General features: G+C 48.6%; 6 protein-coding genes across 6 annotated transcripts; 2 read left to right on the plus strand and 4 right to left on the minus strand.

The window, feature by feature from the left end:
* Positions 1-400: 400 nt before the first annotated feature.
* Positions 401-2,673, minus strand: ENH_00079930 (hypothetical protein, conserved; the record flags this gene model as incomplete). The annotated part of the gene is made up of 3 exons (XM_013583208.1): positions 401-792; positions 1,003-1,192; positions 1,798-2,673. The coding sequence occupies 3 exons, from the start codon at positions 2,671-2,673 to the stop codon at positions 401-403; spliced, it is 1,458 nt and encodes a 485-aa protein (XP_013438662.1).
* Positions 2,674-4,851: 2,178 nt separating this feature from the next.
* ENH_00079940 (multiprotein bridging factor type 1, putative) lies at positions 4,852-6,267 on the minus strand (the record flags this gene model as incomplete). The annotated part of the gene is made up of 4 exons (XM_013583209.1): positions 4,852-4,947; positions 5,258-5,426; positions 5,926-5,971; positions 6,135-6,267. 4 exons carry the CDS (start codon positions 6,265-6,267, stop codon positions 4,852-4,854), a joined length of 444 nt encoding a protein of 147 aa, XP_013438663.1.
* Positions 6,268-7,150: 883 nt separating this feature from the next.
* ENH_00079950 (hypothetical protein, conserved) lies at positions 7,151-7,435 on the plus strand (the record flags this gene model as incomplete). The annotated part of the gene is made up of 2 exons (XM_013583210.1): positions 7,151-7,180; positions 7,346-7,435. The coding sequence occupies 2 exons, from the start codon at positions 7,151-7,153 to the stop codon at positions 7,433-7,435; spliced, it is 120 nt and encodes a 39-aa protein (XP_013438664.1).
* Positions 7,436-8,147: 712 nt separating this feature from the next.
* Positions 8,148-12,977, minus strand: ENH_00079960 (transketolase, putative; the record flags this gene model as incomplete). Its single annotated transcript, XM_013583211.1, has 11 exons — positions 8,148-8,284; positions 8,565-8,772; positions 9,001-9,170; positions 9,423-9,795; positions 10,020-10,265; positions 10,429-10,626; positions 10,889-11,088; positions 11,404-11,544; positions 11,947-12,051; positions 12,387-12,561; positions 12,831-12,977. 11 exons carry the CDS (start codon positions 12,975-12,977, stop codon positions 8,148-8,150), a joined length of 2,100 nt encoding a protein of 699 aa, XP_013438665.1.
* Positions 12,978-13,074: 97 nt separating this feature from the next.
* Positions 13,075-14,128, minus strand: ENH_00079970 (hypothetical protein, conserved; the record flags this gene model as incomplete). The annotated part of the gene is made up of 3 exons (XM_013583212.1): positions 13,075-13,186; positions 13,510-13,722; positions 14,022-14,128. The coding sequence occupies 3 exons, from the start codon at positions 14,126-14,128 to the stop codon at positions 13,075-13,077; spliced, it is 432 nt and encodes a 143-aa protein (XP_013438666.1).
* A 5,356-nt stretch (positions 14,129-19,484) lies between these two features.
* Positions 19,485-21,575, plus strand: ENH_00079980 (hypothetical protein, conserved; the record flags this gene model as incomplete). The annotated part of the gene is made up of 1 exon (XM_013583213.1): positions 19,485-21,575. One exon carries the CDS (start codon positions 19,485-19,487, stop codon positions 21,573-21,575), a length of 2,091 nt encoding a protein of 696 aa, XP_013438667.1.
* Positions 21,576-23,431: the final 1,856 nt, after the last annotated feature.

Here is a 23,431-nt window from a genome sequence, read left to right on the forward strand (position 1 = left end):
CTGGCGAGGGTTGTCTTGCAGCTTCCGCTGTTCCAGCTGCTGCTGATTTTTGTTTGGGGAGTTGTCCCCATTTCTCGTTACCCGTGCCCGTTGCCACTGCGAAGTTGCTGTTCCTGTTGCTGTTACTTCTGCCTCTCTTATTCGTGCCGCTGTTGCTTCACCTCAGCCTCTCCTGCCGCCCCTCCCGCTGCAGAAAGCCGAAGCAAAGCGCGGCGTTAAAGCTTCTTTCAAGCGAGCCGCGTCCGACTTCTGCTTCGTCTCCAATAATTCGTACTTCCAAGATATATTCGTGTTACTTAAAAGTTAAGAAAGATGAAAAGAGGAACACCGGCACGTGTTTGCTCCTCTCACTAGCTCCTATATGAGTTGAAAACATAAAGCGCAGCCCTCTGCTCGCAGCTTATCCCCATTTAATGACGCAGTGATCACGGTACGTTCCCTGTGGCAATCCTATTTCGGTGTCTGTCTCCGCCGAATCTGTCGTAGGACAAAGAAAAACTTTCTCCCTCACATTATGCAGTTTGCGTACGCCACGCACTACACCATAGACACATCCTCCAACTAGCAGTGCCCACGGAGTCAAAGCAAATGCTGTGGAGCAAACACTGTACACACTCGCTGCGCCCGTTGCTGCTGCCGCTGCTTCTCCTGCTGCTGCTGCTCCTGCTGCAGCAGAAACACCAGATCCGGCCGCTGCCGTGGCTTCAGCTGCAGCGCCAAAAGCAACCACCGCTTCTGTTAGTTGCAGGAAGAAGAACCGTGCAGCGACTGCGCAAAGAACTGGAGCTCCCGCTGAAAAAAACACACGAACATACTATCTAACAGATCACAGAGGGATGCATCCAAACAGAATACATCCACCAAGAAAGCAGAAAATACCCACTCGATCACACCAAGGAAAACTCAATAAATAACATCCACAAATAAAAAAGGAATCTTTGTCCCTAAAACTGTCATAAAACCTGCGGCACCTTGCAGCATTCAAGGCACCATTCTGTTTACATACGCGCAGCAGCGCTTCGCACTTGCCTGCTTTAGCTGCATCGACTAAATCCTTCAAAGAATACGGAGCCATTTTCTGAAGATCGTCCAAGAAGATCTCAGCCTCGTCCACAGGCAGCAGAAATTTCGTCGATCGCAAACGGTCAGCGCCAAACACTTTCACCGTTTCCCCCAAAAAACTCACGAGGTGCTGCAAAAGAAAAATGTCGGCAAGTCTACAATCGTGAGAATGCATTTCAACTTCTACAGTTATGTGCTGACATACAAAAGAGATGTAGGCTCTCTTTGCTTCGACAGGGACCGCACTAGTCTGCGCATCCCCTGCTACCTCGAAATACACCTTCATGCGCAAGTGCTAGCAAATTAAAAACTACGACCGCACTTGTCTGTGCATAACCTGCTACCTCGAAATAAACCTTCGCGCCAAGAGCTAACAACTACAAAGCTTGGAGGGACTGACAAGCGTCAGCTCCGTGTGCATATGCAAACAAGATGTGCACGACAAGCGGGCATCCCGACAACTGACACAAGCAAAGACTTGCGCAAATCTATTCGTTTGCATGCTAGGTGCAAAAACACACTTCATGTTTAGAGTAAGCGTGAAAATGCCTAAGCACATTTTTCACACGTTCTCCGCATAACGAATGTATGTATATTTATATATTTGCATTATAAACGTGAATAAACATCCTACACATCCACGTATATAGACGTACAATATATGTACTTAGGTTGTGCGTTTGAAGCTAAACAAAACACAACTGCCTCATTCTGAACTATGCTGTCCGTTCTTACTTCAAGTGATTGGTAAGAGCTCCAACCGTGTCCCGCTTCGATCATGTAAAACCGCTGCGCGTCGGAAGCGGGCTTGCCTTTAATGACATAAAGCACATCACCGCCGTTGCTGTTTAACTCAGAGCAGAGTTGGCCTCCAACCTGCTGCAGCTGCTGCTCCAAGTCATTCTCATATTCTGGAATCTCCTTCTTTGCGGACTCAGCGAGGGCAGCAGGCAGTTCTGAGACAAGCGTGGGAGAACGCGAAGTTCGATGACTCTCGTCTCCGTCTCTCGAGGACCCGTAGCTGCTCTGACCGTCAGTAACCTCTCCGTCCCTCTCTAAGGACAACAGAGACTCCACTGATGAGACCAGAACCATATTTCCGAAGCATCTTCTCCCGCCGCCGTAGCTGCTGACGCTGCTGCTTCTGCTGTTCCGGGGCGTCCATCCTTGCCTGCCATTTTCTTCGTTTCCAGAGACCAAGTCTGTCAGAAACCAGTCCTCTGCCTCATCTAAACGACTCGAGTTGGTTCTGGAGAAAGACTTCGAGCTGCACAGCGTAGCGACGTTGCCGCTTCGAAGGCCCCCGCGCTCAAATAGAGATTCGCGCAGGGGCGTGGCCGAATCCACTTTGCCATCAGGAGAGACAGAAAAGTCCCGTGAATGCGTCACAGACGATGCAGACTCATCAGCTGATGTGCGAGCGGCTGAGTCCGGCGCCGCTGCTTCAACTTCCACGTGACGGGCAAGCGAGGAGTCAAGAAGGGCAGTCGCGAGCTGTGAAACCTTCACAGCTCCGTCAGCTTTGATTGCCCTAGTTAAGGCCTCTCCTGCATCTCTAGCGCTGCTCACCACCACCTGCCGCAGTCGAAGAAGATGAGAAATCGCCGCCATACCGGACAGCCTTCTGTTGATCCGCCCTGCGCGGGACAGTGGCGCGACGCCAACGAAAACGGGGCTCAAAAGCTCTGCCCGCTTGACATACGCTGCTAATATCTGGAGCTCTACAGAAGACTAGTGGCAAGAAGTGCCGAGAAACGGCAGGCTGCCTCGATGACTGCCAAAGAACGCGTGTCTTCTCTCCTTTGTATGCGATGAGTTGACAGGTACAACCGCTCACTTCGAAAAGAAAAAATCGAGAAGAAGTAGCTTTCACATGTTTTCAAAGACCTTGCCTGGTCTGTTTAACAAGGAAGCAACTGAGAAAAGGTACACTTGTGAGCAGGTCCGTACGATGGACACCTAGATCGACAGGTGAACACAAATAGCTAATAGCCACGGTGGTTTGAAAGCCGTTTACAATGTACGGTCAAACCTTTATTCAAAACGATCCAAAACGTCTTGACATATAGCCTTCAATACATTTGCAAAGCTCATTCATTATAAGAAGGTCCTTGCCGAAGCTCACCGCCAACCTCCTGATTTGTGAAGGCCACAGTGGTCCAGACAACAACAAGGCGACTGACAATCGCGCTAGACACTGCCACACCAAGCCATTAAGGAGCTTTAATATCAATTTGATTTGGTGTGTGTAACTGTAAATGTCTCAAAAGACCGCTTCCAAAGCTGTTGCAGTGGGAAGTTTCTCCCTCTGGCTTCCAGGAGATTGGGTGGTGGTGGTTACTCGAAGAGGCAGCAGCCTTGAGTGGTTTGCACATGGTTTCAGTGCTTCGTTCTCATTCATAAATCAAGAAAGTGCATTGGAATTTGCACACCAGTACTCCCAATGAAGTGTAGCGAAGCTCATCCTTCTCGCCATTTTTCACTGTGACCTCCAGCAATCCTGTGGCACAGCGCAGCCTTTGCTGATGTTATGTACTGTACAAGAGACGTGACGGAGAATCCTTGAACTTTATAGCACTTAAATATGGCAAAATTGCAAAAGTTTTAAATTGCGTGCTGATGAGTTCAAATGCTTGGATCTTCGTCAGCCCACGACACAATCTCAAGATTACTGTAGCCAAATGACTCACCCGACGAATCAATATCATCTACCTTTCCAGATTCAATAAGACAATATCAACTTTTTACTACGTGGTACAAGTGGGTTATGCGCCGTAATTCTCTCATTTTCTTGTTCTTCCCTCAGCGGTGTACCATGCCTTCTTAGCTTAGTCGGTAGAGCATCCGCTTAGTAAGCGGAAGGTCGCCGGTTCGAATCCGGCAGGAGGCTTCTGGCGCTCGGTGAACGACCCGCTTCTTACGCTGCCCCTGGCACTGCGCACCGTCCCCTCATCCCCACCGCATGTCTATGCAGGTCAGGCACTACTACCAACCTTTCTACCTACGCTTTGGACTGCCAGCCAGTGCAGTACAGCTACCAACTTCAATGTATGCGAAGCCCTAGAGATCTACACAATCGCACAGAGGTACTAAGGTGTGGCTGCACTTCATTTAACTGCAGCACACCGGGCGGGACGCACAGGAGTGTTGCGTGCACATATTTCTGAGCACATTTGACATCTCTATGTGGTACGCTCTTTACAATTGTGTGTATCTATGTATTAATGGAGGGCCAACTTTGTTCTCCCCTTGCAACGGCAACGCTACAACAGCAATTCTAAATCAAGGTAATGCGAAAAGAATACGTGCGCGCGTAAAATTCCGTGGCTCGCCACTAAACCCCTTTGTTCCTTCACACCTCTTGCAAGCACCACTTACCCTGCGGAGCACCTAGCAATGCTATTGAATAATTAAACGCGTATGTCGTAAAAACTCATAAAAGGGCGTACAAATGAAACGAATACGAAGATGCAGAACACCACGAAAAAGGGAATTGATGGAAACAGAACTGTTTGATTGTGGACCAAAATGACCTTTTATATTTGTTGATTTGTGAGCTACCTTAAATTGTGAGGCGCTTATCTACCCATTTAAAACGCCTTCGCGCCTGATCATTCAACCCCCTGCTTCCCTTGCAGCTCCCTATCCAGCTCCGTGCGCATAGCACAGGAATCTACGCAGACTACTAGGAGGAACACTCCTGTGCCTCGCAGTCGCAAAGAGCCAGATTCCATAGTCGTGCACTTCTCGGGAAGACAAGAGACACAAAATCTGTACCAACCAACAACCTCACTCATCCGCAACCCTCTTCTTCTGTGTGCATTTCGGCAGTTGACAACCCAGCGCACGGCTCATCTTCTGCAAAATAACCCCGTTCGGAATGGCCTATTGACAAAAACACGAATGCACACAGTTGAAGCAGACATCTGAGAGGCACGCTGCATGCAGCGCCCAATCACGCACTTTCCCAAAGCCCTGCTGCAGCTAGAAGTGTGTAAGTCAGTCGGAAACGATCCAGCACAAGGCCCTATTTATCAGATATGACCCGTCTCATCTTTTTGTACCGCATCTTCCCCTCTCTTGCCTGTATCTTTTCAATTGCTTTTCTATTCCCCTCTCGGCTACTAAGTGAGACAGGGAGTGTGCCCTCAGACTGCTAAAGCCTGGCTATGGGACCATCCCCCTGTTGGCCTACCTTCCCACTTTCATACTCGCTAACAACTGAGGGCTTCTCATTGATCGCCTGCGCTAGCTGGGCCTGAGTCATGCCCTTGTTCCTCCTAGCCTCTGCCAAAGCGCGGCAGAAGTCAGTCGAGACTCGGTCAATGTGGTAGTCGCCGGTGTCTTCCTCAACCTTCTTGGCGCTGAGAAAAGAAAAATGCAAAAAATAGGGTTGTAGACAACTAATTTCGCAAAATTTGCGCCAACGGCAATTGGGGGTGCAACACCATTTGGTCTCCACCTCTGCGGAAAAAGGGAATGCACAGTACAAGCCACACAAGAAGCCCAGACGCAAGCGTATAAGGAAATAGAATTGAAACGAAATACACTCGTATCCTAAATTGGGAAACAAAAAAATCCCGGCCATGCAGTAGGTTGAGCTACAAGCAGAGGAAATGGAAAAAAGCGGCGAAGAGGCAGGATCACACCCGACAAGTGTGCCAAGAGCTCGAGGAACAAAATCGAAAAGTGCGATGAAGTTGACAGAGCAAAATAACCAGCCAGCAAATCAAAGCAATACAAAAAGGTGCAACGCTAGCAAAAACAACTGCATGTAACGAATCTACCCTAAATGCACACGACGACGACGCCAATGCAAAAGTGTAAAAGATGTGGGATGACCCTATTTCACTATGCACTTACTTCGGGATCAAACCAGCCTTCGTAGCTTTGTTCCGACCGCCCAGAACTAAAGCGCAACAGGTAAAAGCACTTACACGTCAGGGCTGTGACGAGGCGTTTCCAGTGGGGAGCAAAATGTACTAATGGGCACTAATGGGAACCATTAACCAACGATTTGATGTCAATCTCGCCAGCCTCTAATGCACGGAAGGGTTGAGGTCTCTGCTTACATTTCTTCTCAGTTTCTATCACTTCCCCGGCCCTGCGCGCCTTGTTGACTTCTGATTCTTTAGATACTCTTTTCCCTCCCCCTGGACTGGTTTTCTTCAATACCACTGGAGTCCAGTCTTGGAAATGCGACATTTTTTTAAGAGAAGCTGCAGAACAGGGGCTCGCGGGAAACCAAGACGCAGGCACTTTGAAGCGAGAAGCGAGGAATGGCGCACAAGTGCGAGGTACGCAGAATGTCCTAAATGCCGGATTTCATAAAAAAACCAGCTTTTCACGCTACTTTACTTTTTTAGAACCGTGGATTTCGCTGGAAGCCCACTCGGCTGCATCAAGCGGTGGTGGATGGGGCTGTGCATGCGACTGGTGAGCCCTCCAAAGACGACGGCGCTGTCAGCTTGAAACCACTACAAGTATTTGTCCGTGCATTTGTCTATCGAGAAACTGAAGTGTATGGTGGAGCGTACTTTTACTTTTTATGTTGTGAGTACAGAGGGCGTTCGTCCGTCGAGTCTCCGCGTTTGTTTTCTGCCAGTGCTGCTCGCCTCTTCTGTCCAGGTGTTGGAGGAGGTTTCGAGCTTGCTTAGCCTTTTCCGTGGGGTATCTATTTTTAAGAAGACGACTAAGGAAAACTGACGTTGTGCACGCCCTACTGCCGTTCCCCGCTTGCTCCCTTGGGGTGCACGGCGTTTCGCCAAGCTTGTGACAAGCTATCCTCCTGAGAAGCCATGGAACAGGCCAAGAAGTTGCAGTTCCCTCCCTATTTTCCAATTGTAAGGAAAGGTATGAGTTGAACAACGAGACAATGTCGGAATTGTACGCTTATGAGCTTCCACCGCATTCTGTTCTTCATCGCTAGTAGTTAGTTCTCTGAGCCTTTAACCGCTTCCTGTTTCACTATACATTACTATTTTCTCAATGTGGCTGCGCTTCAGGATGCGAGAAGGTAGCCACTGATTTATTCGAGTGTTTGCAAGCATGTACCAATGAAGGACACACTAAGCTGACAGAAAGTGCAATGGAGGAGAAGTGCGGCAAGGCTATGGAGGTGAGACTCACTTGCTGTCTTCACGTGTTTGAAGCATTGAGCAGATTTTGTTTTGTTAGTGTATTTGCTAGCAAAAATGTAGACGCGATGTTGAAACGGGGCGAGACCATATGATCTTCTATCTAGAGCTTCAGCAAGGGCTTAATGCTTATTTGGCCTCTGCAGGTGTACAAAACGTGCACTGAGGCGTCACTCAGTGATAAACGCCTCCCGCCTCCACTCGTCGAAGTCGGCTTCCCGCCAAAGCATTCTTGAAGTGCAAACAAGGAAACTCCAGAGCTACCCTGCCCACAATATTGTACCTACTCGCGGCTGTGTATGCACGTGCACGTACGCACACAGTTTGACGGCGTAGAACGTCCACTCCTTTTTTGTGTTCCGGTGGCAGTCTTGCCCAGCTCATTTTTGGCCGAGTGTTCTACCCTGCACGTAGATGTCATGACGGCACTTCCCATTTCGCTGTCAAATGCGGCTTCGTAACAGACTTCGCCGCCCTCAGAGGCATATGCCAAAGAAAGTACTGAGGATTTTCAGCGAATGAGACGGTGCCCCGCTTGGCGTGCTAATGGCCCCAAATGACCACGTGAATTTCGTGTGCCACTGTGGCCAGGAAGAACCCAGTAGGAAGTTGACTTCGATTTGGAACGATCCCAGGGCCGTGTTTCCAGGTCCGCGCTAAATAACACTAGTCCTATTCATTAGTCTCCATCTGCACTGTACCAGCAACCACGTGTGCGTAAGCTAGTCTTTCGGAGGACTGCCACAGCGTACGACTAATTTGTACTGCTTCTGCTTAGTCCAATGAACAATCGGGCAGAGAGGTATACACTAGGGAGAAATGCCTGCATGGCTCGACCCCAGGGTCGCCTTTTGGTTCGGAGCAATCATACTGCTTAAAACCTTGTTGGGGTCACCCAAATGGGACTCGCCCGTAGGGGCACTCCCAAAGACACGTCTCTTCACACGATTATTTCTTTAATGCCTCTCTGACACTCTTTGCCACGTTCTCTCCTGTGAAACCGAATGCTTTCCAAATGTCGGCTCGAGGGGCGCTTGCACCGAAGCCCTTCATTCCGATGTGCACGTCGAAATATCTGTCCCAGCCTGATTCACGGACAGCGAAACGTCACACACGCAGACCTAGCTGGTGAGGACATTGCCAGGGAGTTGCAACTGTGTCTCACTCAGCAGCTGATGAAGAATTTTAGTGGCTTGTACACTGGGAACTGATGCACGAAGTTTACATGAACATATCAGCAAGGGGCCAAGAGCTTGCATAAAAGATGCGGATACGAGAAGCCAGGCGCACCAGAGGCCGCACGCAATACAATGACCATGGGAAATATTTACTTCGCTCTTCCAGTGTGATAGCTACAAGACGCACCTAGAGTTGCAGCGGCTTCAACATATGCACACAGGACCTTCCCCTCTTTTCTTTCCTTCAGCATTAATACTTCCTCTCTGTAAGCCTCGGGCTGCTCTTCAAAAGTGTCCCAACACATCATGGAAACAACGCGAACATCGCACTCTGTAAGCAGCTTTTTCGCCTCGACACAAAATTGAAGTTCCGACCCGCTTCCAGCAATAATAACCTGTAGTCCACAAAGAAGCATCAACCTCCACACGTTCCAGAAATCGGGAACTAAATATGAATACTTAGAAACGCACTAATCAACCGCTTTTCCCCGGTTGCCAGCAGAGCGGCAAAAGAGCATACTGGGAAAGAAAACATGAATATCGCCCCCAAATCCCTGGAAGTTCATACGACACACAGACGCGTGGTTTTCAGTCACTCTCGATTATCAATGAATTTAGCTTACCTGGGGCTTTCCCGACTTGGCAAAGTCCGAAACAATGTAACCTCCCTTCAGCGCTTTTTCTACTGAGCTTCCAGCAATCGGAGGGATGCCCCCACGGCACAAGCAGATGACTGTGGGACCCGTAGCATGCCTCAACCAGGTGATATAAGCGGCTGCCACTTCGTTCGCATCTGCAGCAGGGACGTATGGAACAGCGAGCTAACACAATCACGCATGGGAGAGATATGCTAGGGGCTCCCGTTAATCATCAACGACGAACACAAGCTGCTTCGCGTTGAACGAAAGTATCCTGCATTCCTCCCCGTACCTCCAGAATATGCAGTGTGTAGTTTCAAGAACTGTCACGATCATTATGGGCATGCAAGCATCCGTACGCAGTCCAAATACGAACCATGCGCAGCCACAAATGCGTCCAGAATTACCTGCCGGTCTAGCGCAGAGCATGTTGGGCAAAGCCCTGCAGAGGGGGATGACCTCCACCGCCTGGTGCGTTGGTCCATCTTCTCCAAGCTCAATTGAGTCGTGAGTAGATATGAATAAGCAGCCAAGCTTGGAGAGAGCTGCGAGTCTCACCGCTCCCCAAGCGTAGGTGATGAAGTTGAGGAAAGTGGCACCGAAGGGGCGGAAACAGCCGTAAGCATACAACCCATTGCAAATAGCAGCCATGCCATGCTCTCTCACCCCGAAGTGAATATAACGGTCTGCGTAAGACCCGAATTTCGGGTTGGGAGAAAATGCCGTTTCACCCTTCAGTCGCGTCTCGTTTGACGTCGTCAGATCGGCACTCCCACCGATCTGCATGACGCAAAGATCTAAAAAGGTGCATACATGAGTACAAAGAAACATACACAGACGGCGACGCAAAGGACGAATGATCTAACAAGGAAGCACTTGAGGATAATCAGGAAAACATACACTGAAGGGGAGGGGAAACATCTCAAGAACATATGTGTCTCATTTAATTTGCCGGCTATCTGCCAACTCAGTTTACGGTAAGCATATCATCTTTCTCCGCTTACAAGCTCTGGCATGAAATCCTTGATTGCATTGAGTGCTTTCCCAGAGAGAACTCTTGTGGAGGCCGGGGTGTCTGCTGCTGCCTTGGCCATGTCTTTCAGCGCAGTTTCAGCTTGTTCGCTCACTTCTCTACCAAACATTCTTTCTAATTCTTGTTTTTCCTTTGGATATGCCTCTCCATACTTGGTAAAAAGCGTTTGCCATGCATCATATTCTGCTTTGTTCCGAGCGGCAACTCCCGCATAGAACTACGACACAACAACGTCTCGCATAGAATTACAGGGAATGCTCGCTTTCACAGGAATGCAAGCCGTTTACTGCCCCTCCACTGTCGACTGTTGCCCCTCTTACAGCAACACCTAAAACTAGAGTGTGGCCCTGCACCCCAACAAGCCCCAAACTGCCGCGTACTTTTCTGGTGTCCTCTGGTACGTGGAAGTCTTCGTTGGGGTTGAGGCCTAATTTCTCCTTGAGCTGTTTTATGTCGTCAGCACTCAGAGGAGCTCCATGTACCTTCTCCGTCCCCTCGTTCTGGCTACCCCATCCAATTGTTGTCTTGATTTCAATGAGAGATGGCTTGTCCGTCACCGCTTTCGCCCTTCTAATGGCCTGATAAAGAGCAGCATACAGAGTCTCATTCCACAAAAGTTCCATCTGAAGGAAATTTAATACTGGACTGTCATTCAAGATCAAAGACTGGAGACAGAGCCTACTATGCCGCTTGCTGCCTCTTTTTCACGTGGCCACTTCACTGTCTTCTACGCTCCATCTTTCCTGTGCCCGCATCCCTCAGTGCTGCTTATCTGCCTTTATTTTCACGTAGTTCTGTGCTGCTGGCTCCCTCATTGCGGTCGGCTCCGTCTCTATTTACCTGTAGAATACCACTAATGTCTCGATCTCCGTCCTTTACGGTCTGCGTGTGCCACCCGTAAGCGTTAAATCGCTGTAAAACATTCTCCGTGAAGCTGAGCGATGTGTCCCCATCTATCGTAATTTTGTTCGAGTCGTACAACACAATCAAGCGGCCCAAACCCAAGTGCCCTGCGAGAGAGCAGGCCTCGCTAGCAACGCCTGAACACAAGAGTCACCAAAAACAAATTCCTCAACAGCGTCCAGCCATAAATATCAACTGGATCATGACTGATCAGTCACAGCTAAGGACCACCCGACAGAGAAAATGGAAAAAACGTAGCCTAGCTTCTGGGTTTTGTATTCAATCCCATGTCCTCCACTAAAGCGCCTTCCCACGTTGAACAGTTGCTGTAATCAACAATGTGCTGTGTGTCACATTATGGACGATGTACGATTCCTAATACACAAACCATGGCAAAAAGGAAATTACCCAGTTACACATCTGGCTCGCCTGAGTGTCATTTATCTCGTTACCTTCCTGTAAGCATCCGTCTCCGCATATGCAGTAGATATAGTTGTCAAATAAATTGAAATTCGGCCTGTTATATTTCGCAGAGATATGGTGAGCAGCGATCGCCAAGCCAACACTGTTAGATATGCCTTGGCCGAGAGGACCTGAAGAAGGCCACGGAAAAGCGAAGTGCGGAAATTCAGCGTAGGTAAGAAAAATTTAAGATAAACAGGAACGGCAGGAACCACGGACAAACTGAAAAGGGACACGCAGGCAGAAACCGAGATACCAAACTCGTGAGCAAGCAGCGATAGCTAAAGTAGCTCACAAACGCAAGACGCCTGTGTAGTGAAGCCGCGAGGGGCAGATAGCGCAGGTAAGCAAAATCACGCAAAAAATAAAAACCAAGCACAAAGATGAACAGCTGAAGCGGTGGAGCAGAAAACTTCATCAGGGATCTCTGCGTGTCAGTCTTTACGAAGAAAAGACGGCGACAAAACACACCGTGCCTATGCACAAATGTAAAAAGCAGTGCGAACTATTAAGAGACAAGCAGACAGGCATACCGGTTGTCACTTCAATACCCGGTGCATGCCCAACCTCAGGATGACCAGGGGTCTTGCTGTGAAGCTTCCGAAACTTTTTAATGTCGTCGATTGAGAGATCATATCCTGTAGGCAAAGAGTGACGCATGCAAAGGATTTGATAGCTCTGAGAGCTGCCCACTACACGTAGTTTTTAGTAAATCTCCAGCACTAGTTTGTTAGTAGCTCCGAGACGGATATTAACAAAGTATTGGTAAAGAAGAGGACGAGTGGTGGCGCATGCATGAAAATCCCACTTCTTCTAGCAGCGTTGAAGAAGCAATTGCGGCAATGGCAAAGTCACAAAACTAGTTAGAATATAACCGAGCTTGCCCAAGTATTCTAATGCTGAGGAGGAGGAAACGGAATTCGCGTGAAGCAAAAGCGGACACTTCGTTGTATACTAAACAAAGGTGCCTCACCTGCAAGATGCAGCATCGTGTACTGCAGTACGCACGCATGCCCATTGGAGAGAACAAATCTATCTCTGTTGAACCACCTGGGGTCTTTAGGGTAGTACTTCATCACGTGGCCGAACAGACAGTGGGCCATCGGGGCACAGCCAATAGGTGCTCCTGGGTGTCCACTCTTCGCAGCCTAGATACAGCATAAAGAGCAACAAACCAAAGTACATCGAAAAAACATTTGGGTAAATGAACAGCATACGGGTAGTTTCAACCCGTTTACTGAAGCATTGTAGCAGAATGCCTACGCTGCTGCATCTAAGTACATGCCTGCTGTGAAAGTTCTCCCTTTCCTCAACTATACTTGATAGCCAAGCATCGTTGTAAATTCGATAGCAAAATCTGACAATAACGCCAACGGAGCGGCTGCTCCCAGAGGGAGCCGTTTGTTCTTTGACGTACTGCAGGAGCATCTGCACCGAAGCCTCGGATAGTGTTGATGCAAATTTCGTCTTTGGGAGTTACTGCATCTGTCACTTGCTTTTTTGTCGGATGAGCGGCCTCGCTGCCAGTTCCGTTCTCACTGCTCTTCCTCCGTGCGGCAACCATTTTGTCGTATTTCTGGGTATCAACAGTGTATACGCAGCGTTGTTTCTCTTTCCCGTGTCGCCGGGGCTTTTGCTCAGGCGCACAAACAGCAGTGCCGTCAGTGAGTGTCTCCCCCGAATTCGTCCAACAGCTTTCCTATGATGTTAAGGCACTGAAGGTAGAACGCCACCTTCTTCCGTAACTCGATCAGGTCAGATGACTCGACGAGCCTACGCCATAACGCACCCAATTGGCCTTCCGGCACTACATGAAACGCTGCCTTATGCAGCTACGAAGGTGCACGGGCATATCCGCTCGGAAATATTTAAGTGGCTATTTGAGCACGTCGACGTGCAACCATGCGGACACAGGAAATATTTTCTGACAGAAGCGCTTGTATTCCGAACAGAAAAAAATTCCGGTGCGTTTGTGCACCCACGCACACAGACAGAAAAACGCATGCGCATTTTTCTGAATATGCATGCAGAACTTCGGAATTACACAAGCAGAATTACACCACCATGCCCCCGTGTTGAGCCCTCAGCGCGCCTACACCGCAATTCTCGGACTAAAGTCTTCAATATCTTTGTGCTCTTCCCAAACTGTCCAGTTAGGTGAGCTGTCCGTTTCGCCTTGCTTGGAGCTGATTAAAAGAGATGTGCGCGAGGTGGGATCCGATGCGTTAAGCCGGCTTTGCGTCTCCGGAAGTAGAGCCTTCAAGCAAAGAAGCGCTTCCTCCCGCCGTCGAAAGCAGACGGTCGTCACCCTGCAATAAGATATGGCAGCGATAAAAGGTAGATTATTTTATTGGAATAATCAATCGAATGTGTTGGTGAGCAACACGCAGAACCAATTAAACAAGTGCCCGGAACATGAACACCGTTGACGAAGAGAACATCCGATGCGCAGATGCAGACAAGTAGGGGCGCTCTCCTTAGAGGAACTCTTCTTGTGGATGTATGCATATATAAAAGCGCGGGATTGCCAGAAATCAGCTGTGGGGCATACGGCGTCGCGCGCTCCGCCTACATACATTGAGGTGGTTCACCTCAGGATATAACTCACTCCTTATGAACAAACTTCTCATCGAAGAAAGTGTCTAAAAAGCCAAAAATGCGGCGGAAGCCCGTTGGGTAGTTCACCGCACAGTCACTGTCTTTCGTTAATCCCATTCTTCAACGGGTTAGGGCTGACGCAGCTAAACACCACGCTCGGCTCTCCCTTCGAAGGGCCTTAGTGATGGCCAGGCCCCAAAAGGCATTAGAATTTACATGGGAAGAAACCCAAAGCAACAAATTAATCAACACGCCGACTCAACCCTTTGCTGGTGTCCTTCTGTTGTGAGCACTCAGATGTGTCGCGGCGTCGTCTCTCTGGTGAATGAGTGAGCAAGTGTGTACAGCCTCACCTCTTCGATTAATAAATAATTAGTGGTGCCGCCACATGTGCCGCAAATCCAAACGAATCCAGCTAGAAGCTGGCAGCTAGTTCTATGGAGGCACGCGTAGTGTACGTTGTCACAGTGGAGATGAGTGGTGCCCGCCCAGCTGGGGAACGGCCGACACAGGTGCACAAACAGTGCGGTGCTTAGGTCCTGCTGTATGTATTGAATAGAGAATAACTATTTCTCTCTATGTATTGGTTTATTGTGATAAACCGTTCAAGTCAATGAAGAAGGCCCACCTTTTCCTGAAAACAGACTAGCGTATTGCTGACTCGAGTGTCCTATGCAGTCTGGGTCCTCGGCTTTTTCATACAAAGGGCACTTCTGCAGGAAGCTTTTGTGCTGATAAACCCTGTGCCCAAAATATTTTTGTGCATTCAGGACGTGCGCCAGTAATAATATGGAGTTCTCAGAAGCGACGCACTGAATGTGCTGTTGTCGCGGCTCTACATACTACGTAACGCAGAATAGGCGAGACTTGGCAAGATTTCTGGCTGGCTGACGTTGTAAATGCAGCAAGCTGCGGCATTGTCACTGGCTTCTCAATTGGGCATAGCAGAGAGAAGGACGATGCCTGTAGCGCTGACGGTCGTTAGAAACACCGCGGAGCTTGGAGGCATTGCGTTCTTCAGCATGTGTGAACGTAAGATTTAGGCAGACTGGAGAAGAAGGGTGATACAGCGTAAGTCAATGGTATGTGGGCAGTGAAGTGCATTAGTGTACTCCGAACTCTGTAGCGGCCTCGCCTCTCACAGGCATCGGCATTCTTAAAAATAATAACCGGACATTATGATAAGTTTTAGGCGTTCTTAAACTTTTCAGCATCAGACTGGTAGGTAAATTCATTGTTATTGTACATTAGAAACTGCCCTAACCCACATAAGAGGGCAAAAGCGTCCGAGTATATTTGGTTACTAAAGAGTTAGGCAGCCTTTTTGCTGCTCTACTGGCGTCTCCCCTATTCTTCACCATGCCTTTAGAAAATGACGAAACGCATCCTTTTAGTTCTGCGTTTTATAGTCCAAGACCAGCTTGCTATAGTTTCAACAGTGTACGGTAGGCCCATTTTTTTGACTGCACTGATTTTAGTAGCTAAGGTACCATGCTTGGCCAAGCATGCAACGGGTCCCGAAGGCCGCTTGCATTTTGGGCAGTGCTACCTTCGACTAGAAGGAACAAGCCTCACTGTATTTTAGAAAGGGCTTGGATATTTGAAATGCAAATCAGGAAAGGCTATCTGTCCCTCGCGGTCTCCTAGCCACCTCTGCTCGACGCCTGCAGGCTTTTCCCACTTCCTCATCCGTCCGCCTTTGGCGCAATGCCGCTGCGCGCAGGCTGTAGGGGCGTTCTTGAGCCCTAGTTTATTTGAATGCTCATATAGTTGGCAGACCTGACAGCATTGTCACATCAATCATCTTTTGTTGAACGAAGCTCCCTGAGGCATGCAAGGTAACCGGAATGCAACCTGAATAGTCGGAAAGGGACCCTCTCTTCTTGAGGCTAAGCTCTATTATAACAGGACAATATGATTCCCCACAAGAAAGGCGCAGAGACTTCGTCTCTAGGAAAGACGGCTACCTGCCCAGCCTTCACCTGTCGCGGCATGTATAAAAAGCTCTGGGCCCGTTAGACCTCATCAATGCATACACGAGCTCGCCCAAGCTATCCTTAAGCAGAGAAATGCAATGCGAATAGTGGGTCACTCGTGACGACGCCATGTGGCAGTCATAGCGCGCGCCATTACAATGAGGCCGAGAACTGGCCTTCACGGTTGTTTAGCTCGAGCACGTAGATTGGAAAAAAATACACAAACAATTACCATGCAAGACGTAATATGCGCTGCAGTTGTGCCGGGCGCTTATGGATCACAAGAGGCACTGAAGCTTAGGTGCGCAGCACAGCCAAGGAAAGAGAAGACACGAGAGATAAAGAGTTGCCTTCCTAACATCTGGGCGCTACAATGACTATGACCTGTGTAGCAAAAACGGAAGAGTTGCATAGGAGCAAAGCTTGGCGGAGAACACTACACTGATCCCTAACTCATCCGCGGTTCCAGTGTGCACATTCAATTCAGGAAAAAACTCACTTAGCTGTTGCCCACTCTGGTTGTTGCAAGTAGACGTATTGGTAGAGCGGCAAAACAAGTTGCAATAGGCTAGCAGAATTGTACAAGAAGCAAGGCTAGTTGGGTTTGGGAGAATGGCATGGAGGAACCGGTAAACGAATAAATATCTCGGAACATCACGCCAATAGCCAATATTAAATTATATAACCCCAACAGTTTCTAAAAAGAAAATGGAACGCGCGAGAGCAATTAAAGCATCAAATACATCACCAGCCACTGCAGCAGCAGCCGACTTGATAACAGCAAGTTTGGCAGCAGCTCCAGTGTAGTGCACAGCACTTACTGCTGCGACAACGCTGGTCTTACTGAATAGTTCATTGTTCAAGGGAACGTCGACAGGGTTTTGCAGCGGGCTCTGAGGCACTGACGGGGCAAGCATATGCGTGCCCCGCGACTGCCTCACCATTCTTCAGCCTCGCTGAATGCCCAAGATGGTGCCATGTTGCTGGCATTGTTCAGCTCCTGATGCCAGCAGAGCCGGAGTTCCTTCAGCAAAGAACAAGATACGTGACAATCTGCTTGGCTCCGAAAGCGCAGGGTGTTTAGACTGTTCCAATAACGTATCGGCAACCTGGGCCTGCTCGTCTTGGAAACCCACAATTGTGAAGCCTCAGAACTCCGCCAACAAATCAAGGCATCGAATGATGCGACGATTCTGGCGTGCAGGCGAGCTCAGCCGATGCAGGTGATTGCGAGCTTGATGGTTAGCGTAGGTCTGCATGCAGTAACCTTAAAGGCACCAAATAAATGAAGACGCTTCTCCAGAGCAGGGAGGAGAGCTACCAATCCCTGGCTATAGATGGAAAATTTCTTTTTTATCCGTTGCATGATACAGCTGAGGAAATTAGCTGGGTTTTTCCCGACCACGCTGTAGAGAGGCGGGAGAGTAAGGAGAATATACCAGCATACTGCCGAACCAGCATCACCAAGGGGCAAGTCAAGCCGCTCTCTTTTGAACAACCTAACTAGCTTTTCCACGTCAAGATTAAGTCAAGTCGCGTCAAATGGCATGAAACATTCTCTCGTGAATGCTTGCCAGTCAATAAAATGGTGATGCTCGTGTGGAGCTTATTCAGCGGCAGACCGACTGGTTGTGAGTGGAGAAAGGCAGGTTGGCGTAGCACGCCAAGTATCTCAATTGGGCCACTATGGGGTTTACTTCTGCGGCCTACTAAGATGATGCAGATTCATTCATGTTTGCTGAACAAACACCTTATCCGAGCTGCATCGCTTAAGTAGCGGGCACACAACTACTGCCGTCTGCTCTGCAATCGGGCCTGACAATTTTCTCACTATTAGGTCGCAGCCACATTAGGCTGGAGGCACTCTTTTCTCGCTTTGCCTTTGCTCCGTATAAGTCTACTGCATCATCTTTCATTCACAAGGTTCTGTGCTTGCCAGGTTATACCCTGTTACAGTTATGTCGTGTGAGACAATCAAATCCCAAAGCCAGGCTATAGCAAATAGGCCCCGGTACCAAACCTCCCTGTTGGTTTGGCCGTCGCAGTTGCAACGGCTGCGTCTCCAGTAACAAACGCGACAGACTATGCAGCTATTTTAGGAGCAGAAATAACGAAAAGGGCAAAAAGAACGGATGCGAAGGCCCGGAAGCTGCCAGCACCAACATCGATGTGGCTGCGGCGCTGTCTTTCGAAGGGACTGGTAGGGCCCTCGCTATTGGACTTGGAAGAACTACACGTTACTTTGAGACTCCCACTCACTTGGTGCGCGCTTCTTTGTTACTAAGCATTTTCGCTTGATGGATCCGCCTTTTAACTCACATCAACCTGATGCCTCGCTCTGGGATATGTGCTGAGTCTAGCCATCCCGAGAGCTCTGTCCTTATACGTGCAGTACATCTAATTCACGTCTTAAATGAGTAAACTTCGATCTGCTTGGCCTCAAGGCTCTGTGCTGCACTATACTGTATAGTGTTCCAGGCGTTATGACGATAGCGGCACAACCTTACCCACGATGAGCCACGTTGCTGAGCCGAGCTCCTAATGCTGGTGGTTGAAGTAAGCAAGGCTCTGTATAATGAAATAATTTGATGAGAATACCTGCGAGTAGTCACAATTACAATTGGTGAGAAGGAGCACGCAATGGGCATAGTAAGTTGAAGGGAAAGAAGGAAGAAAATGAAAATATAGAGGGCCTTTCGTTGATTTTAAACACGAAAATCCAGGTAATGCAGTTAATGAAGTCCTTAGAATCGCCAGAAATGCTAGGAGACTCGCATGGAGAGAAACACGAAGCAACCGACATAAAATAAGCACAAACAATTGAAAACAAGTAGCCCTAATATAGCCATTAAGGGATAACTGACGAGCAGTTAAGGGTTTTCTGCCCATCCACAGCCCTAGCAACAGATGTGAGCAAGAAAGCAGTAATGCAGCATAGCAGATATGAAGATGCATGAAACAATGGGATGTAATCGAGCCTGGAAAGAAGTATCGGAGGGTGGAAGTTGCCATCCGGGGCACGAAAATGGGGCCAGAACTAATGCTAAATGGACTACAAAAGTACAAAAATAAAAAATCACATAAATTTAAGCTTGTGCTTTTGGGAAAAGTGAAAGATATCGACGGTCTTCAAACAAACAGTCTTCAAACACCACAACTGCCCAGTGTATGGCCATAGGTGACTCTGGGTGCACAGCAAGGCAGCATGATGCGGAAACAGGCAGTTTTCTGTATATAAGGCCTCTCGAGTCCTTGAATTTATTATGTTTTGTTGAATCAATTGTTGTGGTTATGGGTAATTGGATTAAATGGAGTTAAAATCTCTATGGAGTCGGCAAGGACTGTGCACTAGTGGAGGATGCGCTAGGCGCTACAAGCAGCGAGACTGACATTTAATTGTTCACTGAATTTCTCTTTTGTTCGAAGCTGGTTCAGCAATATGCCTCGATTGCGCTGTTCCCTGTATTTGTGATATTCGAACTGTGGTCCAACCTGCGATGTGGGGAAATTTGACCTTACAGGTGCTTTGGGCAAATTTTCTTCTGATCAATGTGCAACTCTTCAAATCTATTGGAGCTTTCACTGTGCTCTTTGTCGACGAACCTTTGTTTTCTTTTGCCTCATTTCTGAGCTATGACTATATTAACGAAGACTATGGCAAGACGGAGACTGTTGTGTTGCCCGTGTCGAACCAGGATGTATCAGAAACCACTCCAGAGTCCTGGCCAGAAGCAGACGCGACAGAAGCGAATCCTGGACAAGCTTCGAATGTGCCTAGTACTAGACCAAGGGTTGGTGTCGTTCGCAAATGGACCACGGGGGAGAGTCTAATTACTACCTTCGCATTCTTGTCGCTCTGTCTGCTGGCTGCTCATAAAAAAAAGCGGCCTGCGCTGAAGGAACAAAACCAGCGGACGCAGAAGGAGGGGCAGCTGTTCCATACTCTAGAAGGTGGAAGACCTTCCGCACAAGAGAGAAAAGGCGCAAGCGAGCCGCCCGTCAGCGCCCATACGGCGAAAGAACAAAGCAGAGTACAGATTGTGCGGGGTCTCCTGCCATTGGCAGTCCGTCTGGCCTTGGCATTAGACTCACAGGAGTCTCAGGTACTTCTAGATTGTGCAAGAGAAAATGTGAAGAAGGCAGAAGCAGCTGTAGCATCGGCAACCAAAGAGGCAGGACGCAAGATGCATCTTGATAATGCTGTACAGGCCTTACGCCGTCTGCATCAAATGTCCCTTCAGCAGGCACAAGCGCTTGCAAAGGCCGGCTCAAAAGTTCCTAATTTTGGTCTGCTAGATCTGGACGAAAAGGGCGGAGTGATGACGGCTCAGCTAAGTGATATTATCGAAGGGGAGGCAGTTTTTCCCTTCGTGGTTTATTTGCGTTCTCTCCAGAACAGTGCAATTAACGTGTGCCAAATGTTTGATGGTGCACATAAGAGGCTTCTGATGTCGGCGCGATTTGCAAACGAGGCAGATGGAGAGCTTTTATTGTCTGCTGCAGCTGAGCTTGAATGGTTGCGTTCCATGGGTGACAGAAAAGCCCACATACTTCAGAGAGCAACGAAAGTGGAGGAGACTGCAATGAACGGCATACGCATACGTCTCTTGAGTACAGTTGAAGAGTGGATGAGGACTCTCCATTTGACTTGCAGCGTCCTAACAGTCTACGTTGGGTTGGTACCAAACACAGTGGAGGCCTCTCCAGAGGAGGGTGGTGCATCTGCTTATAAAAACAGTGAAAGTATTCAACTTCTCATGAAGAAACTGGAATGTGCAAGAGAGCTTATGGGAAGTATAGATAGAGAAAAACGAGCTGTGGAGGCAAGCACCTCAGTGGAGAGCGCCAATGCTTCGTTTGGGCGTGTCGAAAAACTAAACGAAAAGACGCTGGACTTGCTGGAAGATTGCTGGGAGTTAACGAAGATCATGTCTCCTCCTCGTACCGAGCTGAACTCCGAAGACCTTGCATTACTGATAAAAGCGACTACAGAGGCCAGCGCTTTCGCCGAAAAACAAATTAGTTCAGCAAGAGCCAACCTGTCTACTGTTAGAGGAAGGTGCAGCTCTAATCTGAATATCGGAGGTGGGGAACGAACAGTTGCTGGGCAGCTTAGCCCTCCGTTGAAGGAGCAGCTACTTGACGATGCAATGGCCATCGAGGAGTCGGTTGCAGTGCACTACGAGGCAACTCAGAACGCTGTCAAAAAGCTCCGAAACAAGAGCTGTTTGGCGGATGCTACAGTACTGCTTGATGAAATGGAGGATAGTATAGCTAACCTCGTGAAGTACAATGAAAGATCAATGACGCTGGTGCTGCAGAGCAATCTGCAAGTATTTCTGGAGGATGAAGTCGAAAGCAGTGTCAGAGCTGCCGAGCACGCTTTCTCGAGCAGCGTGACTTTTCCAGGTCCAAAGCTTGCTGATTTACACAAGCTTCGATCCCTTTTAAATGAAGCCAGGAAGGAGGCGGGGAGCGCTAGCACATTTGCAGAGGCTGTACAGACAGCGGCGAAGGTGCGAAGCCACGCCGAAGCAATAGACGATATGCTGAAAAACCACCAGAGAAGCTTACTCAAGCTTGATTGAAGCTTCCTTGGTGTCATCAGCATTTTAAGGAGTCTGTAATCCTTCAGGGGCAAGCTGGCATACATGATGGTTGCTGGAAAGTGGAACCACGCGCTTAAGGCGAAACCCACAGCAGACGAACAGCATTGCCAACAACCAGGTTCCAGGCTTCGTGCCCTGGATACAATGCGCGTTTTCAACACCATGCGGGTGTATGCACTTGCGAGTATGTTTCTGTCTGTCGCTTCCTTGTTAATGTACTGACAACTCGACAGCATGCCTTCACACGTGCGGAATTTGTGGCTGCTGCCATTTGGATGAGTGCGAGTTTGTCCCGTTTATGTAGTGCGCTTATTCGTGATGGACAATTTCTACATGCGAGCTGCCAGTAGCTAAAAAATGCTGTTTTAATACGTAGTTTACCTGTAACCTTGCATTTCGCACGCTTGCAGACTACCCTTTCGGAATGGATATGTACCTTGCATTCGTTTTTTCGTCAGTCCGGATGGTCGCAGGTCAAGCAGCACGTGCGGGTGCTGTGGCAGCACATTATTGATTGATTTCATGATGAGTAGACTCGTTGCCGCGTAACCTTTTTGTTGAAAAGTGTGGCGTGCAGCGTGCAATGGAGACGAAATCTGCGCGTTATTCCTTCAGCTATATTCTGTGGATCAAAGCTCTCGAGCATTTGCGCTTCGTCTGCGTTTGCGCCTAGAACCATTCACGACGCAAGCTGCATCAGCTCGCAGGGACATTGTCGGAGACGTAAAAGTCATAATGAATATGCTCATAGTACGTTCATTTTCTATGGGTTGCCGATAATTTACGTGGTGCGCGAGATAGATGTTACGAGAATGCAGTCTGTGACTCTTCCCTGGCGTGCGTACACTCCGGGGTACCTCTTCAATGGTGGATTGCTGCGCAGGGATGCAGCCACCCAAAGAACAATATTGCAGTTTTGGTGTTTGCTACTTTCTGCACTGCTGGACAACTAAGTACGCAAATTGAAAAAAAAAAACATTACAGAACTGGCAGCTGGCAAGGTTTCACGACCACAAACTCAGCCTGACAAAATTCTGGTTAGCTCAAAAAGACGAAACGCTGCCTCCAGTTATCCTATAGAACAGATCAACGCCATCAAAATGCAGTACTCTGAGAATAGCGAGGAGGAAAGCGGGAGACATCCTCGAGACGGCAAAATAAGTAGAACAGCATTCGACGCATTAGGCTATAAGTGCAGTTTTTGCAAAATAGGTGAATCCTAGCAAATTTTGTGGGAAGATTCAAGCTTCGAGCAGTTGGAGACAAATTTGCTGGAAGGCGTGCCTTTTTAATTTTACGCAGCAACTATGCAGAGGGACGCCTTAACTATGTGAGTGGCTATGCACTATGTTTCTTGCTAGGCTTTGATAGTCACATAGGACTTTTCCCTTCAACGAAAGGTGCTGTGAGCAGCATGAAAGCACTGGCTCCTCATAGTGCGAAGTGCCTCGAAAAAAAGAAGTTGCTGGCAGGTAACCATGTTCTAGAACTTGGCAAGAGAGGATGTGCTGATTTACATTTTCGAGTTCCACTGGTGTGCACATCTGCAACGGTGTGATGCGTAGTATCGTGTACCTTTAACAACCAAACAGTCTGCCTTTCGGAGTCTGGATATTTCTTCCTTCACATCTCTCCCCCCTTATTCCAGCTACACAGAAGCACGCATGTGGCCCTAGCATGAGCATTGAGAATTGCCTCCTACAGTTAGAACTTCTGAGAGGTGCAGATGCTTTAGAAGCTGCAAACCTTCACGCCATCTATTGCGTGCAAATGTGTGTGCAGAATTGCGCTTTAAATGGGCTGAGCCCGAGGCACCTTCCTCATCTGCCTCTTTG

The sequence above is a fragment of the Eimeria necatrix genome, genomic scaffold (assembly GCF_000499385.1).
Source record: "Eimeria necatrix Houghton genomic scaffold, Enh_scaff85, whole genome shotgun sequence".
Classification (NCBI taxonomy): domain Eukaryota; phylum Apicomplexa; class Conoidasida; order Eucoccidiorida; family Eimeriidae; genus Eimeria; species Eimeria necatrix.